General features: G+C 45.2%; 4 protein-coding genes across 11 annotated transcripts in view; 2 read left to right on the top strand and 2 right to left on the bottom strand.

Moving 5' to 3' along the window:
- The window catches only part of ASB3 (ankyrin repeat and SOCS box containing 3), a 32,477-nt gene extending 31,161 nt beyond the window's left edge, over window positions 1-1,316 (bottom strand). For 2 of the 3 annotated variants that reach the window (XR_001465585.4, XM_040697274.2), the window contains exon 1: window positions 1,238-1,316. The gene's annotated coding sequence lies outside the window, so the exon portion shown is untranslated. The remainder of the gene's footprint in view (window positions 1-1,237) is intronic. The other variant, NM_001031517.3, reaches the window with a different exon arrangement.
- On the top strand, window positions 1,317-12,481 carry ERLEC1 (endoplasmic reticulum lectin 1). Of its 3 annotated transcripts, none has more exons than XM_046939335.1 (14): window positions 1,317-1,532; window positions 1,613-1,683; window positions 1,793-1,873; window positions 2,791-2,868; window positions 2,972-3,035; window positions 4,473-4,513; window positions 5,689-5,912; window positions 7,657-7,786; window positions 8,479-8,640; window positions 9,961-10,020; window positions 10,821-10,945; window positions 11,335-11,412; window positions 11,631-11,706; window positions 12,189-12,481. In XM_046939335.1, the coding sequence occupies exons 1-14, from the start codon at window positions 1,319-1,321 to the stop codon at window positions 12,258-12,260; spliced, it is 1,476 nt and encodes a 491-aa protein (XP_046795291.1). In that variant the 5' UTR covers window positions 1,317-1,318; the 3' UTR covers window positions 12,261-12,481. The 3 variants fall into 3 exon arrangements, with proteins under 3 accessions (XP_046795291.1, XP_046795292.1, XP_015138869.2); XM_046939336.1 differs by having other exon boundaries at window positions 1,346-1,532; window positions 2,956-3,035; XM_015283383.4 differs by having other exon boundaries at window positions 1,346-1,532; window positions 1,613-1,717.
- GPR75 (G protein-coupled receptor 75) lies at window positions 7,814-25,715 on the bottom strand. Of its 2 annotated transcripts, XM_046938989.1 has the most exons (5): window positions 23,999-25,715; window positions 20,736-20,864; window positions 18,737-18,861; window positions 15,316-17,626; window positions 7,814-12,599 (listed from the first exon to the last, which is right to left on the bottom strand). In XM_046938989.1, exon 1 carries the CDS (start codon window positions 25,621-25,623, stop codon window positions 24,013-24,015), a length of 1,611 nt encoding a protein of 536 aa, XP_046794945.1. In that variant the 5' UTR covers window positions 25,624-25,715; the 3' UTR covers window positions 7,814-12,599; window positions 15,316-17,626; window positions 18,737-18,861; window positions 20,736-20,864; window positions 23,999-24,012. The 2 variants fall into 2 exon arrangements, with proteins under 2 accessions (XP_046794945.1, NP_001376440.2); NM_001389511.2 differs by lacking the exons at window positions 7,814-12,599; window positions 15,316-17,626; window positions 18,737-18,861; window positions 20,736-20,864 and having other exon boundaries at window positions 22,416-25,663.
- TLR15 (toll-like receptor 15) lies at window positions 16,633-20,804 on the top strand. Of its 3 annotated transcripts, NM_001398238.1 has the most exons (3): window positions 16,633-16,775; window positions 16,903-17,171; window positions 18,061-20,804. In NM_001398238.1, exons 2-3 carry the CDS (start codon window positions 17,005-17,007, stop codon window positions 20,666-20,668), a joined length of 2,775 nt encoding a protein of 924 aa, NP_001385167.1. In that variant the 5' UTR covers window positions 16,633-16,775; window positions 16,903-17,004; the 3' UTR covers window positions 20,669-20,804. The 3 variants fall into 3 exon arrangements, with proteins under 3 accessions (NP_001385167.1, NP_001385168.1, NP_001385169.1); NM_001398239.1 differs by lacking the exon at window positions 16,903-17,171; NM_001398240.1 differs by lacking the exon at window positions 16,633-16,775 and having other exon boundaries at window positions 17,072-17,171.
- Window positions 25,716-25,825: the final 110 nt, after the last annotated feature.

Genomic DNA, 25,825 nt, shown 5'->3' with positions numbered 1-25,825 from the left:
ACACCTTCCTGTGAGGATAGGCTGAGAGAGTAGCCTGGGCAGCCTGGAGAAAGGAAGGCTGCAATAGATGTGAGAGCGGCCTTCAGTATCTGAAGGGGCTATAAGAAGGAAGGGGATGGACTCTTTAGAGGGATTTGCATGATAGGACATGGGGAAATAGTTTATAAGTAAAAGAGGGGAGATTTAGATTGGATAGAAGGAAGAAGTTTTTGACAATAAGGCCCCGGCACAGGTTGCCCAGAGTGGTGGTGAGTGCCCCATCCTTGGAGACACTCAAGATCAGGCTGGATGAGGCTCTAAGCACCGATGGAGCTGTGGCTGTCCCTGTTCAGTACAGGGGAGTTGGACTAGATAGCCTTTAAGGGTCCCTTCCAACTTACATGATTCAGTGATTCTAGTACAAGTAACAGTGAGGTGTAAATAAATGGCAATGGGTGTTTGTCCTTGCCAAAGCAATGAAGAAGAAATTCTTTAAAGAGAAAGATGTGAATTGCAGCCATTCCACGCTTAATTATAATCCTGTACAAAATGCCTGCCTTCCAGTTTCTAGGCTCATTGTATGTGTACAGCAGTGCTTACTGGTCTGCCACAACACACCAGGATGGCTCCATTCTGGGGCCTGAATGAAAGGAGCTGCAGCAGAAGCAGAGATGCTTAGGAATCATAGAATCATGAAAGTGGAAAAGAGCACTGAGATTATTCAGTGCAATCCCAGCACACCCCCACCACATCCACTGCCCACGTCCCTCAGTGCCACATCCCCACGGCTCTGGGACACCTCCAGGGACGGTGACCCCACCACTCCCTGGGCAGCTGTGCCACTGCCTCACCGCTCTTTGGCAGAAGGAATTGTTCCTAACAGCCAACCTGAACCTCCCCTGGCACAACATCAGGCCATCCCCTCTCGTCCTATGGCTGTTCCCTGGGAGCAGAGGCCGACCCCACCTCACACAGCCTCCTTTCAGGTCGTTGCAGAGAGCCAGGAGGTCTCCCTTGAGCCTCCTCTTCTCCAGACAGAACAGCCCCGCTTCCCTCAGCCGCTCCCCATCACACTGTGCTCCAGAGCCCTCACAGCTCCGCTGCCCTTCTCTGGACACGCTCCAGGCCCTCAGTGTCTTTCCTGCAGTGAGAGCCCAGCACTGAGCGCAGCACTCGAGGTGCGGCCTCACCAGTACCAGTGCGGAGGGACGGTCACCTCCTGCTCCTGCTGACACCCGCCGGGTACCGCAGCACTCACCTCAGAGCCGGCGCGGGAAAACCGACGCTTCTCCGTCCCCAGGCGGAGCTCACGCCCCGCCCTGCTCCCTTGCCGCCCCGGATGTGGATGTGGACGCGGCTCCGCCCCGCTCGGAAGCAGACGTGTCCCGGTGCCTGTTGCGGGGCCGCGGGGCGGCATGGGGCGCTGCCGACCCCGGGTGCTGCTGTGCGGGCTGCTGCTGGCGGCCGCGGTGGCATCGGGCGGCCGCGCCCTCCCGCACCTCAGCGACGACGTCCCGTTCCGGGTGAACTGGCCAGGCACCGAGCTGAGCCTGGTGCGTGCGGGCTGCGGGGCGGGGTGGGAGGGCCCCTTGGGAACCCGTTTCCGAGCCGAGTAACGCGCGGCCTTTTGCAGCCCACGACGGGCGTCCTGTACAGAGAGGACAACTACATCCTGATGACCACGGCGGACAAGGAGCGCTACAAGTGCGTGCTGCCGCTGACTGCGGGCGGCGCCGAGGTGAGCGGCTCTGCGCGGACCCGGGGCGGGCGGCCCCGCCGCTTGGAGGTAACGTACCCAAACGGGCTCTTCTAGGAAGAAGAGAAGGACTACCGAGGCCCGGCGCCGGGAGAGCTGCTGGAGCCGCTGTTTAAGCAGAGCAGCTGTTCGTACAGGGTGAGCCGCCCCTCGCGTGCTGCCAAGGGTTGTCGCCGGGCCGCGTTCGGGTGCGGTGTGTGGGATGCGTTGGTGGCGCATCTCGGGCTTCGTGCACGGCCCGCTCCGGAGTAATGCTGCGGTCTTATTATCGGATCTTACTGGTAAATCCCCATCTGGAGGCCCAATGTATTTATACCCCCGTCTCTTCTGTTATAATAACCATTTGAAACTGTGGATGTTAAGGGCTTACTTGCAGGAGTAAAGCAGCAATGTGCAGGCAGCCCACAGCGTGCTGACAGCGCCAGCACGGCCCTCCCCACACAGCTGTTGTGGGACAGTTGTTCCCAAAGAAGTGCTGAAGGCTCAAACCACACGTGCTCCAAGATGAGGCTCTGCAGTTCTCCTTTGTTCTGCCATCCCATTTGCAAGACTTGTGTCTTGTGAGGAAAAAAAACGAATAGCAAACAAGCTGTACTGAGCAGCAGAGCGAGCCAGGTGCAGGTGTTGCACCCACAGAAGGTCCCACATGAGTGCCTGAGGAACAGAGTGGGTCAGGCCCAGCTGGCAAACAGGACGACACATACAGTACATACAGCAGTTGCCAGAGCAGCTCTGTGCTGAGTCACTTCAGCTCGCCCCAGTGGTTTTACAGCAAACTCAGTCTTTACACGTGTTGTGGGTTTATTTTTGTTTTCGTTTTTGCTTTATCTGTGTGAGAGCTATGGGAGCTTTATCCCTTTGTTTATATGGAACCTTGAGAAAATGCTGAGGGAACACTGAGACTGCTCACTCTGCTTTTATTTTTGAGGGTGCTTTCATCCACTAGCTTGGTCTGCGTTTCATTGCTGCAAAAGTCAGAAATGTGAGGGGAGATGTCTAGACACGCTACCCCTAAAAAATGACAGAATGTTACTTTTTTTGCTTTTCACTTTAAGATTGAATCTTACTGGACTTACGAGGTCTGCCATGGAAGACACATCCGCCAGTATCATGAGGAAAAGGAAACAGGACAGGTGAGTTTCTTGCCTTTTGGAGCTCCCAGCCCCCCTCTCGCTGGTGGAAGCATGCAGAGCTCCTTGAAAAATGATAACTTTTTTAAGCTTCTTTTGCTTGCAGAAAATAAACATCCAAGAATACTATCTCGGGAATATGATGATGAAGACCCCATTATCAGAGCCAGGTTTGTCTTAGGTTATTTTACTAATGCTCACAAGTTCTTTTGTTTTTAATTATTGTTGTTTGAAAAATGTGTTGTAGAAAACTCATTCCCAGTGCAAAAGAAATAGTACAGTTCTGCAGATGGCTGTCTTTTTGAAAATGTATAGTTTTCAGTTAATTCCTTTTCAGCACTGTGAAGTTAGCCATCAGTTTGCCATGTTGTCCAATTAATTAGATTCATCTGCAGTAATAAGGGTCAGGGAAAGAAAAATATGTAGTAGAATAGATGGAAGCAATATGTGACATGAGTCTGTTTGGTATAACCTATTGTCCCTCTTTCTTTTTGGATGGGGAGATGTGTCTTTCCAACCACGAGTGATGGGCAGAGCACGTAGCATGCCTTGGGCTCAGCTGTTCTATAGTAAAATATGGGATGCCAATGCACATACTTTTAGAGCCTTTGCAGGTAGATACGATCCTTGGAATTGTTGGAGAGTGTTTGTTAGGGTTTCTGCCACAGACTTTCAGAAATAAGGGAGCTGAACCCCAGAGTCAGGTTACAGTCTAAAATAATTTTCTGAGCACTGGCATTTTTGCCCAGAAATTCTTGTGGATGCCAAAATCTGCATCTCTTAGATAGGGAGTATATTTGTTCAGACAACTAAAAACTGACAATCTAAGCATTCAGCAGAGTTGATGGAAACAAGAGAGTTTATTATTTTTAATTCTAGGCTAGTACATGAAAGGTGAGCACCGCCATTTTTTCATCCTAAAATTAGCTTTAGTGCCTTAATCCTGGAGGAATTTTAGAGCCATTAATCCCATTTCTTCAAATTCCTGCTTCTAGCCTTCAGTTATGGACTTAGTCCTAAGGAGAAGCTGTGATGTTTCGCTTTTTTTATTAGTGAGTTAGTGTCTATATTGTCATTAAGCCTGTGCAGAGGTAACTAATTCTAGAAGCTGCTCTATGAAATGTCTAATTAAGAATTATTTTGTGGAGAGGTTGCATGTGATGATGCTTCAAGTTGTCGTGTCTTGTTGACTTGTTGACTTTAGATCTTCCCTGCTTAGGTGGCAGATTTTATTCTTTCCATGCTTCCTATGCAGGAATTCACACTACTCTTAAAAAATAAAACAGATGGTGTCTCAAGGCATTGTGAGCTGAATCCTCAGGTGTGATACAGTAAACTCAGAACAGCAGAGCAGCGTTGCCTCTTGCTCATCTAGTTCTGAATGGAGTCCAGAGTTACTCCTGTTTTGTTCTCTTTGCTTTGGACACCAGATCACTGTTTATTTCCTTTGTTTCCTCTTTTGCACCTGCCAGTTGGTACAATTGTCTGTTGGCAGCTTAATAACAAAGTACAAGTAAATAGACAAAGCATATAAACATCTCTGTGTGGGTTCACTTTCTTTTGAGTTCAAAGATTTTATGCTTATCTCATTCTTAATTATTCCCTAGATCAAGAAGAGAAGGAAAAGCCAAAAGAAAGTGCAAAAGAGGCAAGTGAAAAACATTTTTTTTTAACTTCTGCCATCATAGTGGAGGCAGTTCATCTGTGATGAGATTACATAAGTAGCTCCCTAACAAAACAAGTATGAAAAACAAAACTCTGTTCCTGAGGTATAGAGTGCCTGTGTGATTGGAAGCCAACAAGTCCCTGTGCAATTAAACTCCCATGTTTGTTCTGTCACTTTATGGATGTCACATCACTCCATTCACGACAGTACAGTTGTCAGAAGGAGAGTCAGAGGCCTCGGGCAGGGTTTGAAAGCAGTATGAGGGGAGGTGTAGGAGGGTCCCAGTTCCCCAGGTTAGTCACCCAACCACAGGAGGCACTACAGTCTTTTAGCACTGAGAATGATTTCTTGTGTACTGAAAACTTGTACTAGATCCAGCAACAGCAGACCGAAGTAGCCCCGTTTGTGGGTTCTAACATGGCTTTTACACAAACAGAACTTTGGTAGCTAGGAGTGATGGCTGCTTCAAACATAGAGCCAGGATGGGGACTTCTGTCAGTCTGGGAAATTAATTTCCAGAAGTGTAAGTTTACTGAGTACCTTTACTTCAAAATACTTTAATTCAAAATGCATTTTACAGCAACGTCTCAAACTTCATAAAGTGGGATTTACGTAGTGTATATTGTTAACTTTCTGTTAGCCAAGATAGCAGCTGGGGTGGGATGCTCTTGGTTGGGTATGTCAAAGGCTGTAGCACTGAAGCACCTGGATGGCTTTGCAGCAGGCCCTTGCAGGTTCTTCATGGCCTGGCACTGAGGTGAAGGCAGCACTCAGTCCTAAGCTGACTCTGGCAGAGCTGCTCACAGCTCCTTATCTTGAGGCTGCAGGTGGAACACAGCTGGCTTGGAGCTCTTCCAAAACATCGCACCCAGCTGGGAAACTTTCTTAGAACTGCAGCTTTGGGCAACCTGTGCATGGGAAGCAGCTGCCTTTGCAGTCAGGTTTGTTGTCAGACCACACATGGTGCAGTGCACCTGTGCAGCACCGAGCTGGAGACAGTAAACCAGAATGCGTTTGAATGTTATAGCAAAGCCAAGTCACCAAGCAGGGATTTCAGTCCAGTTTTGCTGGCTCTGCACAGTGTTACAGTGTTTTCTGTTTCAGAAGAGTCAAAGGAGTTTTACTGCAATTCCTAATTCTTACTTTCTTTCACCTAGATACCCACAAAAAACATAGAGGGGCAGATGACTCCATACTATCCTGTAGAAATGGGAAATGGCACACCCTGCAGCTTGAGACAAAACCTCCCCAGATCGAGTACAGTCATGTACATCTGTCATCCAGAAGCTAAACATGAGATTCTTTCAGTAGCAGAAGTTACAACTTGTGAATATGAGGTGGTTATATTGACGCCTCTGTTATGCAACCATCCTAAATATAGGTACAGTATTCAAATTTTGACTAACTCCAATTTTTCATCAGCTGCCATGCATGTGCTTATATAAGCCACCTGTGCTTTCTGGTATGCAATTGTGACACATGTATGTACTTATTTTGGCAAGTACAACTTTGCCTAGTCTTAAAAGCTTTCATCTCAAGCTGAGTAATACTTGCATTATGGAAGTCTGCTCGTTGACTCCATATGAGAAGCAGATGGAAAGTACTTTATTTTCAACAGGTAAGTTTCTAACCGTGTCATTCTGGAGAAGTACAAACCAGGGCCTGCAGGCAGATTAAGAACACCCAGTCTCTCCTCTTAGTTTATGATTTCAAGCCTTGCTCATCTGCATGGTATTCATATACTGCATGTTGTACGTGTGCCATATATGTGTGCATAGACTTCAACTTCGGTATTTAATTTCAGCAAACGAGTATTGTCTTTAGCTATAACCTTAATAAGATTTATTTTACCAGTACTCCTAGCTTAGGGAGTTCCCATCTGGGCTTGCCTTGGTTTAGTGTATTTGCTTCTGCTGCATGAGTCATTTTTCACATGAAGAGCTCACAGTTTGTGTTATTTTCCAAAAATCAGGTTTGAGATTCCCTTTTTTTCCTCCCTTCTCTGAACTGTAATATGCATCCAAAAGATATCAATAGTTTTGACCTTTCCAGGACTATAAACAGAATTGCAAAGTACATGACATAAAAATGAAAGGGGAAATCATCGGTGAAGTTCTGAATTTCCCATACTCAGAACAAATGAGCATTTAATTGCTGTTCTGAAGCAGGCAACAAAGTCCAAATGGTAAAATCTTTGTGCATTTGATAAGTGCTTGCCATTTAGGGGGTAAATAAGTAATGCTGCTGTTAAATAGTTAGTACCAGTTATTAATTTTTTTCATGTGGATGGATCTGTTACTACTGCATTATCTGATGCACTTACCTACTGCACGTATGTACTATATGTATACTATATGAATCAGAAGAAGAACTGAAAGGGGAAGGCAAGTTGTTCTTCCATGTGATAATACTGTCTTCAGCCACTACTCCCTCCCAGATGTGGAAGGATTTCTGGCTGCTGGCAAGAAACACTTGAAAGTAAATACAACAGGATATTTCCCAGTTATATCATTTTAGTCAACAAAGATAGATGGAAGTAGCAGGCTTGAATTGCTGCTCAGTGTCAGCAGAGGTCACAGCAACCAAACCAACCTTGTTTGAAGGGCACTTTTCCTGCAGTGTTCCCCAAAACACCTCTGAGCAGTACTTCAGACACAGCCCTTTTTCTCTGCAGTCATTATCTTATCCAGAGATGCAGCTACACTCTCTTAGCAGAAGAATATCCATTGGGACTAGTTGGCATCTTTGGTTACAATTTGACTTTTTTTAATATTCTTCCTTTCTTAATGGTGCCTTGCTTTGTGTAAAGCAAGGAGACAGCTGAAACCCTGCTTCATCCTGCTTTTCCTTTCTTTAGATGAGCTACTTTTTGCATAGCTAACAAAGACTGTTAGAGGAATAATGGCACACATGCAGTGGAAAAAGACATACATGCCTTATGTTTTATTTCTGTAGGAACTTACATCAGTTGTAATTGTGAGAACATTGAGGCTTTGACTGTGGTGGTTTAACTGCAGAGGAAAAAAAAACTGCCCCAAGGCAGTCAGAAATATAGAACAATTTAAAAAAAGCGTGTTTTGTCTTTGAAGCATACTAAGTGATACATCCATAAATCATCTGGACAGGTTTAGGGCTTCCCCTGTGAATGACATCTTTTGCCAGTCTCTGCCTGGATCCCCACTTAAACCCCATAATCTGGAACAGCTGGAGAAACAGCAAGAAATGATGAAGATGCCTTTTAGAAGGGCTAAAGAGGTAGGTGGTTTCTTTTTGGTTTTTTGCTTTTTTTTTTTTTTTTTAAGTTTGAAAGTGTTTACTATTCATGTTATAATACACATAATGTGAAGCTCAGTGGAACAGGTTGTTTTAACCTATGTTAGAAGACTGCATCAGACTTTGGAACAGTCTTTAAGTTTGTTGCTTATTTATGTAGCTTACTTAATTGGAAGGAAAACGTATCAGTTAAGTTTGGGCAACTGACTGAAAACTTCTGTAGCCTTCTTAGCCTGCAGTCTGCAGAGTTGCTAAGGTTTAGATTTGGAATCTGTTTTTCAGCTATACCTAAGACAGTGAAAGCATTTTGTCACTGTTTTCATACTTTTTTGCACAGCTTGCCTTGCATAGTATTAAGTAATTTCCTATAGCTGACAAGATTTTACAGGGGCCATGTACTGCACCAAGGGAAATTGAGGTTGGACATTAGGAACAATTTCTTCTGTGCAAGAGTGGTCAGGTGCTGGAGTGGGCTGCCCAGCAAGGTGGTGGAGTCAGTGTCCTGGAGGTGTTCAAGAACTGTTCAGATGTTGTACTGAGGGATGTGGTTTAGTGGGGGAATATTGGTGGGTAGGTAGGTGGGCTGGATGACCCTGGAGGCCTTTTCCAACCTTGGTGATTCTATGATTCTGTATTACATCTATGTATTGTATTTGTATATACTTCAATTTCAGGAAGAAACACCTTCAACAAAAGAAGAGAAGTTTTCTTCCATTCATAAGCCTGTTGCTATTGGTAGCCATCAACTATTAACTGTAGGAACAACCCTCATCTCCAAATTGACTGATGACCAACTTATAAAGGAATTTCTCAGTGGCTCCTACTGTTTCCATGGGGTAAGAAATAAAAGCTAGATACAGTCCAATGTGCAGTCCTTAACTGCACATACCATTCTATAAGTGTGTGTTTATAAAAATTTTTCCCTATGAAATTACTCCCTTAATGGGAGGTGAGGGGGCCACACTGTTTCCACATAACAGAAGAGGGCTGCCCAGAGAGGTGGTGGAGTCACCATCCCTGGTGGTGTTCAAGAAATGTTCAGATGTTGTACTAAGTGGGGAAATATTGATGGTGGGTGGATGGTTGGGTTGGATGATTTTGAGGTCTTTTCCAACTTTGGTGATTCTATGATTCTGTGATATTTCATTCAGCCTTAACTAAAAGTATTCTTCTGTGCTAAATTCAAGACCTGTTTTTGCACAGTTCTTGCCCTGAATCTCTAAATACGCTGTCTTGGCTGCCTCCAGCCTAGAGCATGTCAGTGCTGCATTGTGCTGTGGCAAAACCTTCCTCAAAGCCAGCACTGCTGTCTCATTTTTGTCCTCTCTCCCCACCAAATACTGCAATTATTTCTGGATATGTGGTGCTCCTGTAGTGCTAGTTATAGGACTATTCTGTGTTTGAAGAGAAAAGCATATTTAGGGTGTATAGCTTACATTGGAATCTGGAGAGCAGAGAGTTGGAAGTCTTAATGTTCACAAATGATATTTCCCTGACTTTCAAATATTTAAATAGGTCCTCATTAAGCAATGCTTGCTTAGTTGTGCTGGGTTAAATGCAAAGTTGAAGCAATGGTACAATTCTTCTGTTATCTAAATAAAACCAGTGCATAACTTACACATAGTTGCATTGGTAAGGGGAAGGTTTGTATACCAAGGTCTGTGCTAGAAAGGTGTTTTCAATTTTTTCTGTTGAAAACTGACTTAACTGAACTGATGATGAAATGAGAGTAGATCATGAGAGTTTTGCTGATTTTTGTTAATAAGAAAGCCAGAAAAGAACAGATAAAATGTAAACAGCCAGCAGAGAAAAGGCACCTGAAGCTCTCCCCCTCTTGGAAAGCAAAAACATTTCTTAAAAAGATGAATAGAGGGGATACATATGGTTTAAGGAATTTAGTCCTTTTGCAGCTTTTCTTATGAGTGTACATAAAAATGAGGTCCTCTTTGCTTGAACTCCTCTATTCCAGCTCTTAACTATGCCAGTTAGTCTGATAAGAGTTTTCTGTTTCAGTGCAAGTCAGGAATCAACGTATCTGATGATTAGGTTTGGAGTTTTACAGCTAAAATAACCAGTGGTGTTGGGGTAGGAGGGAAATGGAGTGGCTGTTTGGAGGTTTTATTTTCGTTTAATGCTGAAATTATACCCCTCCCTAGGGTGTTGGTTGGTGGAAGTATGAATTCTGCTACGGCAAATACGTTCATCAGTATCATGAGGTATGTGCACGTAGTTCTGTGCTCTGCCACTAGATGGCTGTGGGTGGTGATGGGGAGGCTGGAGGATCCGTATTTGGTCTGAAAAAAAGCAACATCCTTTTCTTGGCAGATGAGCATTTTGGGCTTAAGAGCGTGGATTTCAGAACATAAATCCTCAGTGCTGCATAAAAGTTTATGCAGGGTAACATAGATACCATGTGTATGGCAAACAGGTATACAGATTGTAAGGTAAATAGGTATAGGACCAGAGAGATTATCGCATTTACAAAGGAGTAATGAAATAAAGAAGGGCTCCAAGAGGTGTGATCTCCAGATAGAGATCCTTCCTCCTTGGGAGTCAGCCCTTAAATGGGCTCTAGGAGGGGTGCAGCCTGGCTCCACCCCTTCCGGTCAGTCAGGTGAAATTGCATTCACCTGTGCCCCTGCGGCTGACTCAGCGCTCGCCTCAGGTGGTCAATCAGAGGTTCAGGCCGTGATTCTACAGTTCCCATACACTATGTCAGGTAGAGGACAGTGGTAATAAAAGCTGAAAATAATGTGTCTTTTTTGTGGAAATGCTCTTCTGCTCATTGAAATACATTTATCAGCTTACACAGCCTCGATGGCTGTTCTGAAGAGACCATCAACTTGAGTCTTGACCCTACAACATCATTCTTCATAGCTTGCCCCAAATGCAAGAACGTGTCATGTTGACAGGAGCAGACTTGCTCTAGAAATGACAGAAATGACATTCCACTCATTAAGACGTCTTCACTGCTAAAATTGTAGTGCAAGGTCACTATCAGCCTTCCTTTTTTTAGGACAAGGAAAGTGGCAAGACTTCCGTGGTCGTGGGTACCTGGAACAAGGAGGAACACATTGAATGGTCCAGAAAGAATGCTGCTAGAACGTACTATCTTAAAGAAGATGGCACACAGACAGTTAGGTATGGTTACAGTCACTGAGATTACTGTTCTGGTTATGAGTTCCTGAGTTACTCTTGTATGTGTGGCAGAGAAAAATAAGTGCCAACATCCACTTTAGCCACACGTGAATATTTACTAATAGATAAGCTGTTACAAGCGTGTTGATTTCCCCCCCCCTTCCTCCTCCCCCAGTCAACATGCCATGTCAAGAAATGTAATTCAAGACTTTGGATATGAGGCAGATTCTTACAATAGTAAACAACTGTTTGCTCCTATAATGCTGAAATAAAGTATTTTACTTCTTTGATATACACATTGGAGTTAAATACTTGAAATTACGAGATACAATATTAAACAAATTAGCTCTGTGTGTAAAAATTGTATTTACTGTTTCCAAACTTTTGGGCAGGATGGTGTCTCATTTCTATGGAAACGGAGATGTTTGTGACTTAACTGACAAGCCAAGGCAGGTGACAGTGAAATTGAAGTAAGTTAACGTTTTCTTTTTAGTAAACCGATGCTTGGTGTTTCCGCTTTTTTTTTTTTTTTCCTTCCAGAAGGGAAAGTAGTATCTTTCTGCCTTTCATAAAGCTCAGAAAGAAATGACTGTTAGCTGGGCTTAGTAAAAATGATATTGATAGTCGGGAAATAGATTTTATTTTTGTGCTTCTTAAATACTAAAAACAGCAACATTTCTTTTTTCAGATGCAAAGAGTCTGATTCACCTCATGCTGTAACCATATATATGCTGGAGCCTCATTCTTGCCAATACATCCTTGGGGTATGTAAACACATACTTGAATTTCCAAAGATCAGCTGTCACATAGTGGAGGATGTCTCAGGGTACATGTTCCACTCCATGGAAAGTGTGAGATCAGTTCTGACTTTGACTGCCTTTATTAGTCACAGGGTTTAATTTGGTAGATTTTTCTACTCAAGTTACAAACTTTACAGCTGCTATCTGAAGCAGGCCTAGCAGTGCAGCGTGCCCCTGACAGGAGAACATAGACACTGTAGAGAAAGACACATGAGGTTTTCCAAATGCGCTGAAAAATGCTGATGTCATTTTAGTGTTCTTACGAAATCTGAGGAAGGTACAGCTCCATCTGATCACAACTGGGCACCGTAGACCTGTGACATGTGCTGCGCCTCTTGCCCTGTGTTGTGATTAATCTTGTGATCTCTCTTGCAGTCTCTTGTAAAAGTTATTTCACAGTTATTTCATATTTTCACAGTTTAATATTTTGATCTCGTGTGTTCAAGGTGGAATCTCCCGTCATCTGTAAGATTTTGGATACAGCAGATGAATACGGGCTCCTTTCAGTACCGAGCTAAAAAACAGCACAGTCCATGAAGAAAGCCATGCCCATCAACGTCCCAGCTGGCCTTTTCCACATGGACACCTGTGAGATGACTGACCAGTACAGAAGTGTTCAGCCAACCAGCCTCACCAGCAGATTTCTCCGAGATGAGGGACTCATGAACCACTTTGTGTATAATTATGTGTATATAAGAGGTTATCGATAAACTTTTAACAATTAAAATCTTGTCTTGCACTCCTTGTTTGACTTGTGTGTTAGGCATTCTGCGTTGATCATCATCATCAGTAAGTTACAAATTACCAGCTTTCAAAAGGCAAAATAGACGCAGTCCGGCTTCAAGAGAGGAGTTCAACTGCCAACAGAAGGGAAAAGGGAAACCAGCGCTTCTTGCAGAGGCCTTCAGCAGGCACCCCAACAAGAATTAGTTGTTCTAATGCACTTACTTATTTTGTCCAAACACAAATGCTGCCTCAGTTTGACTGATGAAACCCATATTAATATCACAGTCCTTGTGCCTCTTAACTTACTTTGTCCCCATTCAGCTGTCACTTCTGCTTTTTAAGTCCTATTTGTTTTGTTGTTTTTGTGGGCATTACTAACTTCATAAGGTTCATCTTAATGTATTTATTTTGCTGGCCTACTACTGATGTGTACCAGAGTTGCTGTTCTGCTTGGGAAGCTAAGGTATAATACTAGATTACTTTGGAGTCAACATGCAACATACCCCTAAGGATTTCCTTCCTTGAGAGAACATTGTAGGGCTGGCAGAAAGTTCCTTTGGTGCTTCTGCTTAGTGTCATATCACTAACTTGTTTTGAGTTGATCACACTAAACACACCAGATGATTGTGTGTCCTTTGGTCACAGCCCTGCAGTAAGATTGTTGGCATGTGCACCATCCTGCTGAGAATCATCAAGGTTTCAACTGAGAACACACTGAATGCTTTCAGATACTTTCTCTTAAGTTCCACCATAGTGAGCTTGGGAGTTGTGCAAGGTGTATAATGATGCTGAGCTGCACAGAATCTGGGCGACACTAGGGTGCATAGAAATTGTGTGTTCTCAGTGTCTTGACTGCCATTAATTTCTCAGCCAGCTGCAGGTTTCCTCTTTCCCAGAATTGTGCAAAGCGTGGGAGTTTCATAACTGATGTCAAGCGGAAATCTGCTGAGCATCAGGCATGTGACTGGTCTGGTACTATCCAGAGTACCAAGTAAAGCTGTGAGATTGTTGCAATTAATAACTAAATTTACTCTCTTACGCAGCAGAAGAGAACAAAGCAGCAGCACGATGATAGGCCATTTACATGCAAAGTCATTCTTCCTATTTCCATCCTAATATTGGATTGCTCGGCCCCGTTATGACCAGGACAGGGGAAGAGAATCTTACCCAGATTTTGTACTATTCTGTAATTGTGGAAAGCATGAGGAAAATCATCCTTACATTTTAATCTTGTATTAAGCCGGCTTTTAGAAAACTGGGAGCGTAAGAAGCAAAGACCTAACTTTAGATACTTAACTTAGTTTCCTTGAAGTATTTTTACTTGCCTGAATAGCCCAATCCTCTCACTAGGCATCTAGCAACAGCTGTTAGCAATCTGGGTCCTCTACTGACCAAAGGCTGTCTTTACACGCAATTCAACGAGTTGTTTGTGTCTGCAAGAGAGCAGCGCACAGTGCTTAAGAACGTGGTCTCAGAAAGCACAGATAGCTAGGAGAAGTCTGCAGGCTCCAGCAGCATCTTCCCACACTGTATGCATGGATGCCAAAGGTGGAACTGCAGTGTAAGTAGCTGCAACCAAAACATCTTTAAACTACTTTGGGTACTCCCAAGTCAACGTAGCAGTAAGAAAACACAACGTTTAGCTTTAGCTTCCTCTAATCTGTCTTGATAATGGGCTGGCTGATACTTACTGAGGCTGCAGCAGCATGTGGGAGTGTGAGATAGAGCTGTGCAACCCCTCATAGCAGTTCTGAGTTGAGGCTGCCCCATCTCTATTTACCTGCCTTTAGGAAAGTCAGCATCAATGTGGCTCAGTGGTGTACAGAACTACTAAGCTGTGAGTGCTGGAGCCCCAGGTTGTATGTGTGGGGGACACTGTCAGACTTTGTCACACATATTGGGTTAGGTCACGTTCAAGGGAAGAGAAACCACAACATACTAAAACCTTTCTGCATATCCGTTTGTTGTGGTAGATTAGATCAGAGGAGAAGATAAAGATATATACGCTGCAGTATTTGAAGAAGTCCACTTCCCCTCAAGGCAGAGAAGTCCCCAGCACAGTGGGGAAGTGCGACTAAGCAGCCACAGCACCTCAGCATGCCACTAAAACCAATGACAGTCTGCTGCTGTTTATGTGCTGTTACCAAAACACATACCCAGTTCTCCATATTCCTCAACTTCTGCCAACCCTTGCAGGGGACACGGTGTGCTCACATATCCCTGCTCTGCATTCAACACACCTACAAGCACAACACCATGACATCCAAGCCTCTGGCTCTGCCATTAGTGCTCTGCATTACACAACAAAGGCTTCACTGGACATCAAACACCAAAACGGTACATGAGGCAATACCAGAATTACAACCATTTATTACTATAGGAAGAAAAAGTTTTGCCAGCAATGAGCAAAGTGCATGACTGGATAACAAAGATGAAAAGTAAAACACTAAGCAATGGCTAAAGCTCAGGCTGCTGCAGTATTTTGCCTCCAAGAGACTAAGAGCCAAATCCATGCTGCATATTGGTCTCACATTCCTCTGTCAGGACATCTCCTCTGCCAGGCAGCCCATTTTGTCCAGCCACCAAAGGACTACTGATTATCTCCCCAACCAATTACTTAGTGTGTACTGAGGCTGGGAGACTTTTTGGTTGCTGTCCCATTAAGTTTTGCCACTGAGCACCAGCTATGTTGCTTTTCAGAAAAGGCCTTGTTTCAGGTCAAGGCACTCAAATTCAATGCAACGGTGCAATCCTGTCCCACAAGGAGGGACTGGGTGACAGGGACTTGGGTGACAGGTCGGCAGCTAAGATTAACTGCTTTTGATCTGGGTTCTGCACATCACTTACCTTTGCCAGTAAAGGTCAGCAGAGGGTCTTGACACCATCTGCTCCAAGCCCAGTGGGAGCACTGCTGCACTACAGGTTTTTCCTGTGCTCACAGAAAACAATTTTTTTTTTCAAGCCATGAGAATTTCTTCATCCTGTCCTTACTGAAAAGAACTACTGTGTGGTGCAACACCTCCCACATGACAGGGACAGCCAGGTTTCCTTACATGGCTTTTTCAGGAAGGACTTGACTCAAACTCACAGAAATGAGGAATACTTTTTTACCCTCTCCCGTATCTCTCTTAACAGCTGAGTTGGGAAGGAACCAGTGTGGGAGGAGGAGGAGGAAAGATGTGCACCCAAAACCAAAGAGCACAACAGATCATGAGTTGATACTGCTGGAAGTAATTAATCCCAGCATAAGCTTATGTTCTCATACATTTGAATCTGGAAGAAAAGCTCCTTCTTTGATGCTCTCCTAGGCAGGCCCTGGGGTGTGGGAACCTCTCAGTACCAAAAAGAGGGAAAAATAAGCTTCCTTGGGGGTGCAGAAAGCACAAAGTGGAACTGGAGCTCTGTGGGTTTAGGGGCCGATTTGCTTAGATTTATGCCTGAGATGGTATGCAAGTTTGCATCTCAGCCTGAGAGGCATTTGTTTCCTTCCTCATTTAAGAATCACCAGCGTGGAAAATAAGTCCAGCAGACAGCAGTAATAGCACTGATGTAATCTGCAATTAGTCAAAGGGAATTACATCAAAGGAAAGTAGATTTGTGAAAGTGAAACATGCTGCTTATTGAAGGTATTTATTTCAATGAGAAGAGCTCAAAGAATGAACCATTTTATGCCCCAGAATACCAGATTCACCCACAGGAAAAAAGATTATCAGCAATAAGCACCTAATGACATTCCCTGGTCCATCTTCTCAAAAGAGGGGGCTACAGAGTGAGTTTCAAGGAGTGGCTGTATTCTGCTCAAGGAAGAAAGGCTCACCAGGAGGTACAGCTATCTACAGGGGGCCACTGTTGGTTCAATCCCGACATGTCCAAAAGGCTCTTGATTTCCTATCTCCTGCTAAAGCAGAGAGGGATCTGTCTGGGCAAGGCATGGCTTCAGGGCAATTCCTACAACCTGGCTGGGCAGGAAAGTGCCAGTCTGATTAGAAATGGGACACAAACAACCCTGGGGTTTTCCAGTCCCTCAGAGCTATCACAAGAATTGCTAGTCACTGATGGTTACAAAACAGTGGAAACATCTTCAGGTTTTTTTTAGAAGAGAAAACAGAGCAAATGACAGCATTCAAGTGCCTTGTGCAATCTGTTGGCTCCCCATCCACCAACATCCTGACCTGAGGGAGCTGTAAGCAAAGAGCACATCTTTCAAGGCAGCACTACAGACACGAAGAAAATCTCCTGTTCTTTTCCCTGCTCAGGCAGAAGCGAGGCTTCCAGCAGCAGCGTGACCAGCTCTCCCATTTTCAGATGTAAGTCTAATGACACTTGGTTTTTCTTCCCCCTCCAGGAAGGCTGAAAACAGTGCAGTAGGACATCCATTACAGAGTATCCTCCACTAACAATTGGTTCTCCTTCCTATCTTTACCATAACTGCAGCACAGCAGCCAAAATCCCAGAGGATACCTTGGGAGCAGGTCGTTGAGAGCGACCTCTAAGCCTTAAATAAAGCAACTCCCACGCCTCATTTCCTCCTGAGCAATGGTTCCCATTGGCAGGAAGGTTTCTTGCTGTAAGAAGGAGAACCCCGCCACACACCCCCACAGCCCATCCTGCCCCGCTGCCAGCACTACAAAAGCAGCAGCGTGGCCAGGCAGCTTCAGAGACTGCAGCAGGGCTGCAAGGAGAGTGGGCACTGGAAACAGGAGGTAGGCATTAACTGTCTTTCATCTGTAGGTGCTATAAGGCTTTGACATCTCTGGGGTGGCTTACTGGTGTGGGGTGCTTGGTGGGGCTGGTCCTGGTTCTGGTCTTGGGGCTGGTTCAGGGCTGAGGACATATCTGGAAGGGCTGTGCTTTCCCTCTGCTTTCTTCTCAGTTAAATGTGAGGATACTGCTCTGGTAGCTGTGATGGTGGCTAAAAGGGGCTATGATAAGACTTGGTTACTCTACTAATGGTGCAAATAGAAGACACAGAAGCATATGATCCAGTGTAAGCAAACTCCCAAGAAAGACGTGGGGCAGGAGAGGAGCTGACCTTACCAGGCTCAGGGAAGTCTTCAGAGATGAGTGGGTAGGCAGGCAGTGACCTCTCCTGGTGCAGGGTGCCACAACCAAATCCCTCAGTTTCATCTTCAGAGCCAGTTTTCTCTTTTTCTTCTTCCTACATGTAAGATTAAATCAATGTTCAGTGGTAAATTCAGTTGTGAGCCAGGATGAGAAGCACAAGACCTGTAAACAGTATTTAGGAAAGTGCAGTTCAGATTGCATAACGGGAAGCTGTTGCTGCGAGGGCTGCCTACAACCTGCCTGGGGAGGAGAAAAGGTATTTTACAACAGCAAACACTCAGACTCACTACAGTGATCTGAAATGTATAGTGCTCTACTTCAGATCCTTCTGACACCTCTTCTAGTATTGCCTCTTAAACATAATAATGAAGCAGGACACGTTTTTGTGTAGATAAGAAGGGATTCAAATGCGACTAATAAAGCAATTTATGTACTTGCCAGTAAAGTAGGGTACTTTAACATATTTAAAGGACACTCATGCAATGTAGAGCATATTATAATGATGGATTTTACATTTCTTTTCTATAGGATGAGGATCCTTATTGGGAGTCTTTATTTCTACTTCATTTCTTTCTTATTCAGTAAAGTAAATGGATTCCTAACTCAGAGAACATCTCCAGTGTCTTCCTTCCCATTTTATAACTACTCTTACTTAAACCTCTCTTCTGTATCACAAGCACAAGCTCCCAAAACAGCGAGAGCTCTCAACTTCTCATATAATGCAATTGAAAAAATAACCAAAAGAGACTTTGAAGGTTTTCATGTACTGGAAGTTTTGGACCTTTCTCACAATCACATTAAGGACATTGAACCTGGTGCATTTGAGAACCTGCTCAGCCTTGTTTCTGTGGATTTATCATTTAATGATAAGAATCTTCTGGTATCTGGTCTTGCACCTCACCTGAAACTCATACCGACCAGCGGAGCCTCGGGGCCTTCACAGATTTATATGTATTTTCAAAAATCAGCAGAGGCTGCTCTGGAGCCTTCTGCACCAGCTGAACTGCTGCCACATTTGGAAGATCCACCCAATCCAGGAAATGTTAACCCAAGATTCAGACAAAGAAGAACAGAGGAAAATAAAACTTCCCCTCCAGCAGCCACGCTGAGGCCTGACTTGTGTGGAGCACCGATCAATGGGTTGCTTGACCTATCAAGGACCAAACTGTCTAATGAAGAGCTGACAGCAAAATTGGATGCAGACCTCTGCCAAGCTCAGCTGGGCACTGTTTTGGAGTTTAACATTAGTCACAGCGACCTGGAGATGGATCTTCTATCTCTGTTCATCCTGTTTTTGCCGATGAAAGATATACAGTCCGTTGATGCCAGCTACAACAGAATAACAATTAACAACATAGACGTTGAAGCAATCTGTCACTTCCCATTCAGCAACTTTTCATTTTTAAATATCAGCAACAATCCCATCAACAGCCTGGAAACTGTGTGTCTCCCAGCAAGCATCACAGTCATTGATCTGTCCTTCACAAACATTAGTACAATACCTGCAAATTTTGCTAAGAAGTTATCTAAATTAGAACGTATGTATGTTCAAGGAAATCAGCTCATATATACCGTACGTCCAGAAAACCCCAGTGCAACCCCAAGGCCTCCCCCTGGAACTGTACAAATCAGCGCTATTTCCTTGGTCAGAAACCAGGCTGGTACACCCATCGAAAGCCTTCCAGAGAGCGTAAAACACCTGAAAGTGTCCAACTGCTCCATCGTAGAACTTCCAGAATGGTTTGCCAACAGAATGCAAGAACTACTATTTCTGGATCTCAGCAGCAATCGGATTTCCATGCTTCCTGACCTACCTATCTCTCTGCAGCAACTTGACATAAGTAACAGCGATATTAAAATAATACCCCCTAGGTTTAAATCTCTCTCCAACTTAACTGTATTTAATATTCAAAATAATAAACTTACAGAGATGCATCCCGAATACTTCCCATCCACTTTAACGACATGCGATATTAGTAAAAATAAGTTGAAGGTGCTATCATTAACCAAAGCCCTAGAGAACCTCGAATCACTTAATGTCTCTGGAAACCTAATAACCAGACTAGAACCTGCCTGCCAACTTCCTTCACTCACTAACCTGGACAGTAGTCACAACCTGATTTCAGAACTCCCTGACCATTTGGGGCAATCTCTCCTGATGCTGAAGCATTTTAATTTATCAGGGAATAAGATCTCCTTCCTGCAGCGCGGCTCCCTCCCAGCTTCCCTGGAGGAGCTGGACATTAGCGACAACGCCATCACTACCATAGTGCAGGATACTTTTGGACAGTTAACAAGTTTGAGCGTTCTGACTGTTCAAGGTAAACATTTCTTTTGTAACTGCGACTTGTACTGGTTTGTGAACATCTACATCCGTAACCCGCATTTGCAGATAAATGGCAAAGATGATCTCAGGTGCAGCTTTCCACCAGACAGACGGGGCTCGCTGGTGAAGAGCAGTAATCTCACACTTCTGCACTGCTCCCTGGGCATTCAGATGGCCATTACAGCTTGTATGGCCATCCTTGTCGTTCTGGTGCTAACGGGCTTATGCTGGCGCTTTGATGGGCTGTGGTATGTGAGAATGGGCTGGTACTGGTGTATGGCAAAGAGGAGGCAGTACAAGAAGAGGCCAGAAAATAAGCCCTTCGATGCCTTCATTTCATACAGCGAGCACGATGCAGACTGGACGAAGGAGCATCTACTGAAAAAACTGGAAACTGATGGATTCAAGATATGTTATCATGAGAGAGATTTCAAACCAGGGCATCCTGTACTTGGCAACATTTTTTACTGCATAGAGAACAGCCACAAAGTCCTTTTTGTTCTCTCTCCCAGTTTTGTAAATAGCTGCTGGTGTCAGTATGAACTGTATTTTGCTGAACACCGGGTCCTGGATGAAAATCAGGATTCCCTCATTATGGTAGTGCTGGAAGACCTCCCGCCCGACAGCGTGCCTCAGAAGTTCAGCAAACTCAGGAAGCTGCTGAAAAGAAAAACCTACTTAAAGTGGAGCCCCGAAGAACACAAACAGAAGATTTTCTGGCATCAGCTGGCAGCTGTCCTAAAAACAACCAATGAACCACTGGTGAGAGCAGAAAATGGACCCAATGAGGATGTAATTGAGATGGAATGAGAGACAAGGACTTATACAGACTGTGCCTGGAAAGTCAGCAGTCAAATAAAAGTGATTCCATGATTACCTTCTGCAAAGCCTGCTGTGTTGTTATCCGGAGGGCTGAGACCTGAGCACTGGTAAACAGCCTTTCATTTCTGGGTGCTTGATTTTCTTCAGCTATTACTAGAATTTCTTAAAATGCTGTTGTTGTTACCTGAAAGGAAGAACAGCTTGAGTCACACTGCAGATCCTAACTATCTTTTGGAGATTACTGCAGAAATAATGAAAAGTAGTGTCATTCAAATACAACATGCTTCAGATTCTTAAGTCTAGTACAGCTTCAAATAGAATGCACTAGGATTACAGTCAAGAAAAGCACAAATTGCAATAGTATACAGGTAACACTTTCCTTCTGTGGTTTGGCAAACCCAAACCACTGATCTTTACCTGGCTGGTACCTGTCACCTCTGTGACAGTGGCCAATGCCTTCATAGTTTGCTGACAAGTGCACTGAAGTCATACTGGATAATCTATTCCACCATAACAAGTTTATCCTAACCCCAGAAATCAAAATGCTTTAATTTCTGGAGTGTAAACTTTGTATTCATTCTAAAATGCGTTGGCATTAACTGTCAGATTCCTGGATATTTGCACCAACCACATGAAGTACCTACTTTTTCCTTAATAGTTCTGCAGCAAGGAGGTTCACAGGGTATGGATGGGTGGAAAGAAAAGTGCAGCACTTGGCCAGTCTCAGAATTTGACAACTTTCATATTCTTGAAACGCTTTCTTGCTCTCATGTATGGACTGCCCCAGCTACAGACCTGCTTTCTATAAACTACTCAGTATTCACATACTTATATTGCTTACTCTCTTATCCATCTCTCCTCTCCCTGTACGTTTCCCATCTCCTTCTTCCAGCACGCCGTTCCTTCCCCATTCAACTAGTCTGCTTTTTTAACCTCGCAGCAATCTGCTATGCTATAGTGGTTCTGTGCTCAGCAAAAGACCAAGTCCAAGTGGGCTAAAGGAAGGAAAAGACTAGATCTACCACAGGAGAGTCTAAAGGAAGTCATTTCTGTCATACAACTGATTACTTCAATTTAAATTGTGCTTGAAAGAAATTGTGGCTATGTATTTTCAAAATGCAATCACTCTTCTATTTACTACATCCATAAACCTCCTCCAAAAAGACAGTTATTAAATAGAATCAAAAACTTAAATCAGATATTGTTCGAATGAAGTTGTTAGACTTGCCTATCGGACACTATAAACTTATGAACACATTGGTTGCTTTAGGAGCACAACCAGCATCAAGGGTTAAGCAGAACAGTATCATAAGATTCTTTAAAAGGACTCAACTTCCTTTGCCTTAATTACATATCACTTAAGGGAAATAAACCCTCCTTCTATCCCAAAGCTGTGCCCTCTCCTCTTTACTCCCACATGAACATTCAATGCAAATTACTTTTGTGAACTACTGTTGTGAATAAGGCAAGAAGGATTTAATCTGTCATGTGACGAAGTTCAGGACACCCAAAACAAAGGCATGGTATGGAACTGTGCATACATACAGCAAACTCAGAAACTTCATGTTTCATGCCTCATGTCCAAACCAGTTTTAGCGTACATCTTAACCTCCCACAAGCTCCACCCCTGGCCCTGCCCTACACTCTGCAATATGAGATGGTCAAAATCCTATGTATTTTTGCCTCCAAATTAAGAGAAATGCAAAGAGAGAAAAAAACAAACAAGCATCTTTTAAATATAATTTGTAATTACGTAAGTACGAACCACGTCTGGGCAGGGGGAAAAGACTTACTGAAATTATTTCAATTTTACATTGGTATTAGAAAGTTGTTTGTGTTCGTTTTATTGCAATAAAGCCATACTGATTTCTTCAAAGTTAATTACAATTCAGAGTGCTAAACAAAGAACAGTGTCCATAAAGTAACAGCCTTCCAGGAAACCTTTGAGAACAGTTTGGTTAAGAAATAGTCCAAACCAACGATGACTCACACACAGCAATGAGGCAAGTGGTTCTTTTTGCTGAATAAGTAAACCATCTTCCCATCATGACCATTTTGTTTAAGGGATGCCATTCTCCTATCACAGGCACCAGAAGTCTGTGGCATGGCCACTCTGGAGATACTACGGCTCTCCGAAGCCAACAGCAGCCAAGTGGCGACTGCTTGCTTGGAAAAGATCTGTCTGCTCGAAGCGGTGATTGTCAGGAATTTCGATGCCTGCATATCATTTCAGTTCCTAAGGAAGTCCCACAGCACACTGCACGACACAAGTGGGTGGATTTATAACTTCTATTGTTTGCTTACAGTGTCAACCACTAGATAAAGAGTAGAGGTGGACATATTAAACTTTAAATCAAATTGACATTGCACTTTGCAGGATGAGGTCAAAGCCTTGTAGTGGCCTGGCTCCTCCAACAACTTGTTACTCTTGTTCTACAAGTTGCCTGTAGCTGTCAGGAATGTCTCGGCTGAACTTCTCCACTTTCCACTCTTAAATAAAGCCACAGACAAACAGCAACACCAGTACAAATTACAATATTCCAGAGGTGACTGCATTATTAACAGGTGGCAGTACTGTAATATTGCAATTTTCAGCACTATCCTCAAATAAAACCTATAATTCATACTGGGCAGTTATTTCTATCAGATGAAAAACACTTGGCTGAATACATTATTTTGGGATATACAATGGCACCAATCCTTACAATAAAGGTACAGTGGAAATCAATACGTATGCTTCAGAGGTTCATTATGGCACCACAACTCTTCCCACTAGTCCCCTCCCGGTGGCAACACACCACTGTCTGTCAAACCCTCCTGCTTCAGGAATTTGAAATTCACAGAGATTTCGGTGCTACTGACACCTGCTACAACAGACCACCACTAATCCTGCGACCTTCAGCAAATGGGAATTTAAACCGAAGCATTACAATACCAGGCATCCTCCCAACTCTTCCTTCCAGAAAACATGGCAAGTTCAACAGACAACACTCCTGGCACATCCTCAGATTGTTCTCTGAGATATCTTGCCTCATGATGTAATTAATCACATAGTTAACAACTTTTTTAATAGTAAAAAAAGTCAATGAGTAACAATTTGAAATGCAAGCCTAAAAGGTTGCCCTTTCTGACTTGACACAGAAATTCAAGAAAAAGCCACGGAAGTAACATTCTAGTATTCACTTCGAATGCATGGAGCCAGATGTTAACACTACTGGTATTTTTTTTAAGTTGGCAGCAGTACAGCAATACCATTGAGTTCAGAACAACCACTGACTCAAACAGGGCCGGGCATCCCCTAAATGAGATAGATCAGACCTGCTTTCCCAAGGTTACACTGAGGGTACTGGTATCGGCTTGGCCGAAGTGCTGTCATAGTCTCGCACCAAGTCAGTGGTGGTGTGGTAGTGCATGGCAATGTAGGATTTGGTAAATCCAAAAGTTGAGTTCACCGGCTGTAAGCTATTTGGGGTGCTTGCTTCCTGGGAAGGGCTGCTGTTGTAGATACTGTAATAGGGCTCAATTCGAGTGTTCATGGGGGTGGAGGTGCTCTGTCCATAGTGCTGATGTCCGTAGGATGCCTTGGGACTCAGCACGCTCTCCTTGGAATGACTAGGACCGCAGGCTTGGTCCACAAACTTCTTCTGAGGCTTAGGAGACAACATATACGCTGAATTGGTCTCATGGTGGGACGACTTGTTCCTGTTGACTTCCAGGCTGCCTTTGCCCATGGCTTGAAGCCTCGTCTTCTGCTTGCAGCAGAAAAAGACAAGGGATAGGTACTGCAGGCACCACAGGGCTCGTCTCCGAAGTCCGGCGCTGTTGCGGGAATATATAAAAGGGTTTAATCCAGATTTGAAAAAAATGAGAGTAAATCCACACAGCTCAAACTGATAGAGCACAAAGCCGCCGCTGCCGGACAGCATGTCCTGCACCAAGGAGATGCCCAGGGGCAGGCAGCACACCAAGACGGAAAGCACAATGATGACGCACGTTACCACCGCTCTGGAGTCTTTGGTTGTGGACAGGTTGACGGCTGACACAAGCTGCAGCCTGCTGGCAGCCGGTGGCTGGCCCAGGTGTGTAGTGTAGCCGTGCGCCTGGCTGTGCTGCAGCTTGCCGGAGCCCTGGTTCCTGTACAAGGCGGGCAAGGCGCTCTGCCCAGCACTGGCAGCCGTTGGCCCCACGAAGGGCTGGGGTCTGGAAGCGTCCACAGCCACTGCGGGCGGGCACTTCCTCACCTGGGCATTCCTCCGCAGGGCCTGGGCAATCATGACGTAGGAGACGGACACCACAGCCACACAGCAGATGAAGTCGGTGACGTAGAGGTAGAGGATGACCTTCCCGTCCCCGCGGGCGAAGCTGGACATGGGCAGGCAGAGGCGGGAGCCGTGGGTTCTCAAGGTGGCCATGGTGGCCAGGGTGAAGCTGGTGGCCCAGAGCAGCAGGGTGAGCAGCAGTGTGCAGGGGAAGGGTGCGGCGCGGTGCGGCTGCTTTCCCAGCACCATGCGCAAGCGGTGCAGGGCGATCACCGCCACTGTCTTCAGCGACATGATGATGAAGCCAGAGCTGGTGAGGTGGAAGGTGAAGCAGAAGGCGCCTGGCACGCCTCGGGCCGAGTCGAAGAAGAGGACGAAGGCGAACATGGGGGCAGCCACCCCGCAGATGAAGAGGTCGCAGAAGGAGAGGTTGAGGATCATGAAGTCGAAGTTGGTCCTGAATTTCCTGAGGGCCGGGTCGAAGAAGGACAAGAAGACGATGAGGTTGCCGTAGGAGCCCAGGCAGAAGACGAGGGCCAGCAGCGAGGCGCAGGCCGCCAGGGTGGCCGTGTGGGTGCCTTCCCGCAGCCCCGCGGCGGCGCTGCCGTTCCCGCCCAGCGGCAGCAGCGCGGCAGAGGGGGGTTCCTCCTCGCCCCCCGCCGGCAGCCGCCCCGACGCGTTCATCTCCGCCCGCCGCTTCAGCGCGGCCGCGGCGGGCCCATGGCGGGGCCGCTCTCCCACCGCCCCGCGCAGCGCGCGCGGCCGCACCGCCGCCGCTCCCTCAGGGCTGCCCCCGCCATGGCGCCGCCCGCCCCGCCATGGCGCCCGCCGGCGCCGCGGCCCGGCCCGGCCCAGCCCGGCCCCTTGCCCGCTCGGCGCGGCCGCC

The sequence above is a fragment of the Gallus gallus genome, chromosome 3 (genome assembly GCF_016699485.2).
Source record: "Gallus gallus isolate bGalGal1 chromosome 3, bGalGal1.mat.broiler.GRCg7b, whole genome shotgun sequence".
Classification (NCBI taxonomy): domain Eukaryota; kingdom Metazoa; phylum Chordata; class Aves; order Galliformes; family Phasianidae; genus Gallus; species Gallus gallus.
The sequence above is the reverse complement of the archived record's forward strand: the minus strand, read 5'-3'. Positions and strand labels throughout refer to the sequence as shown.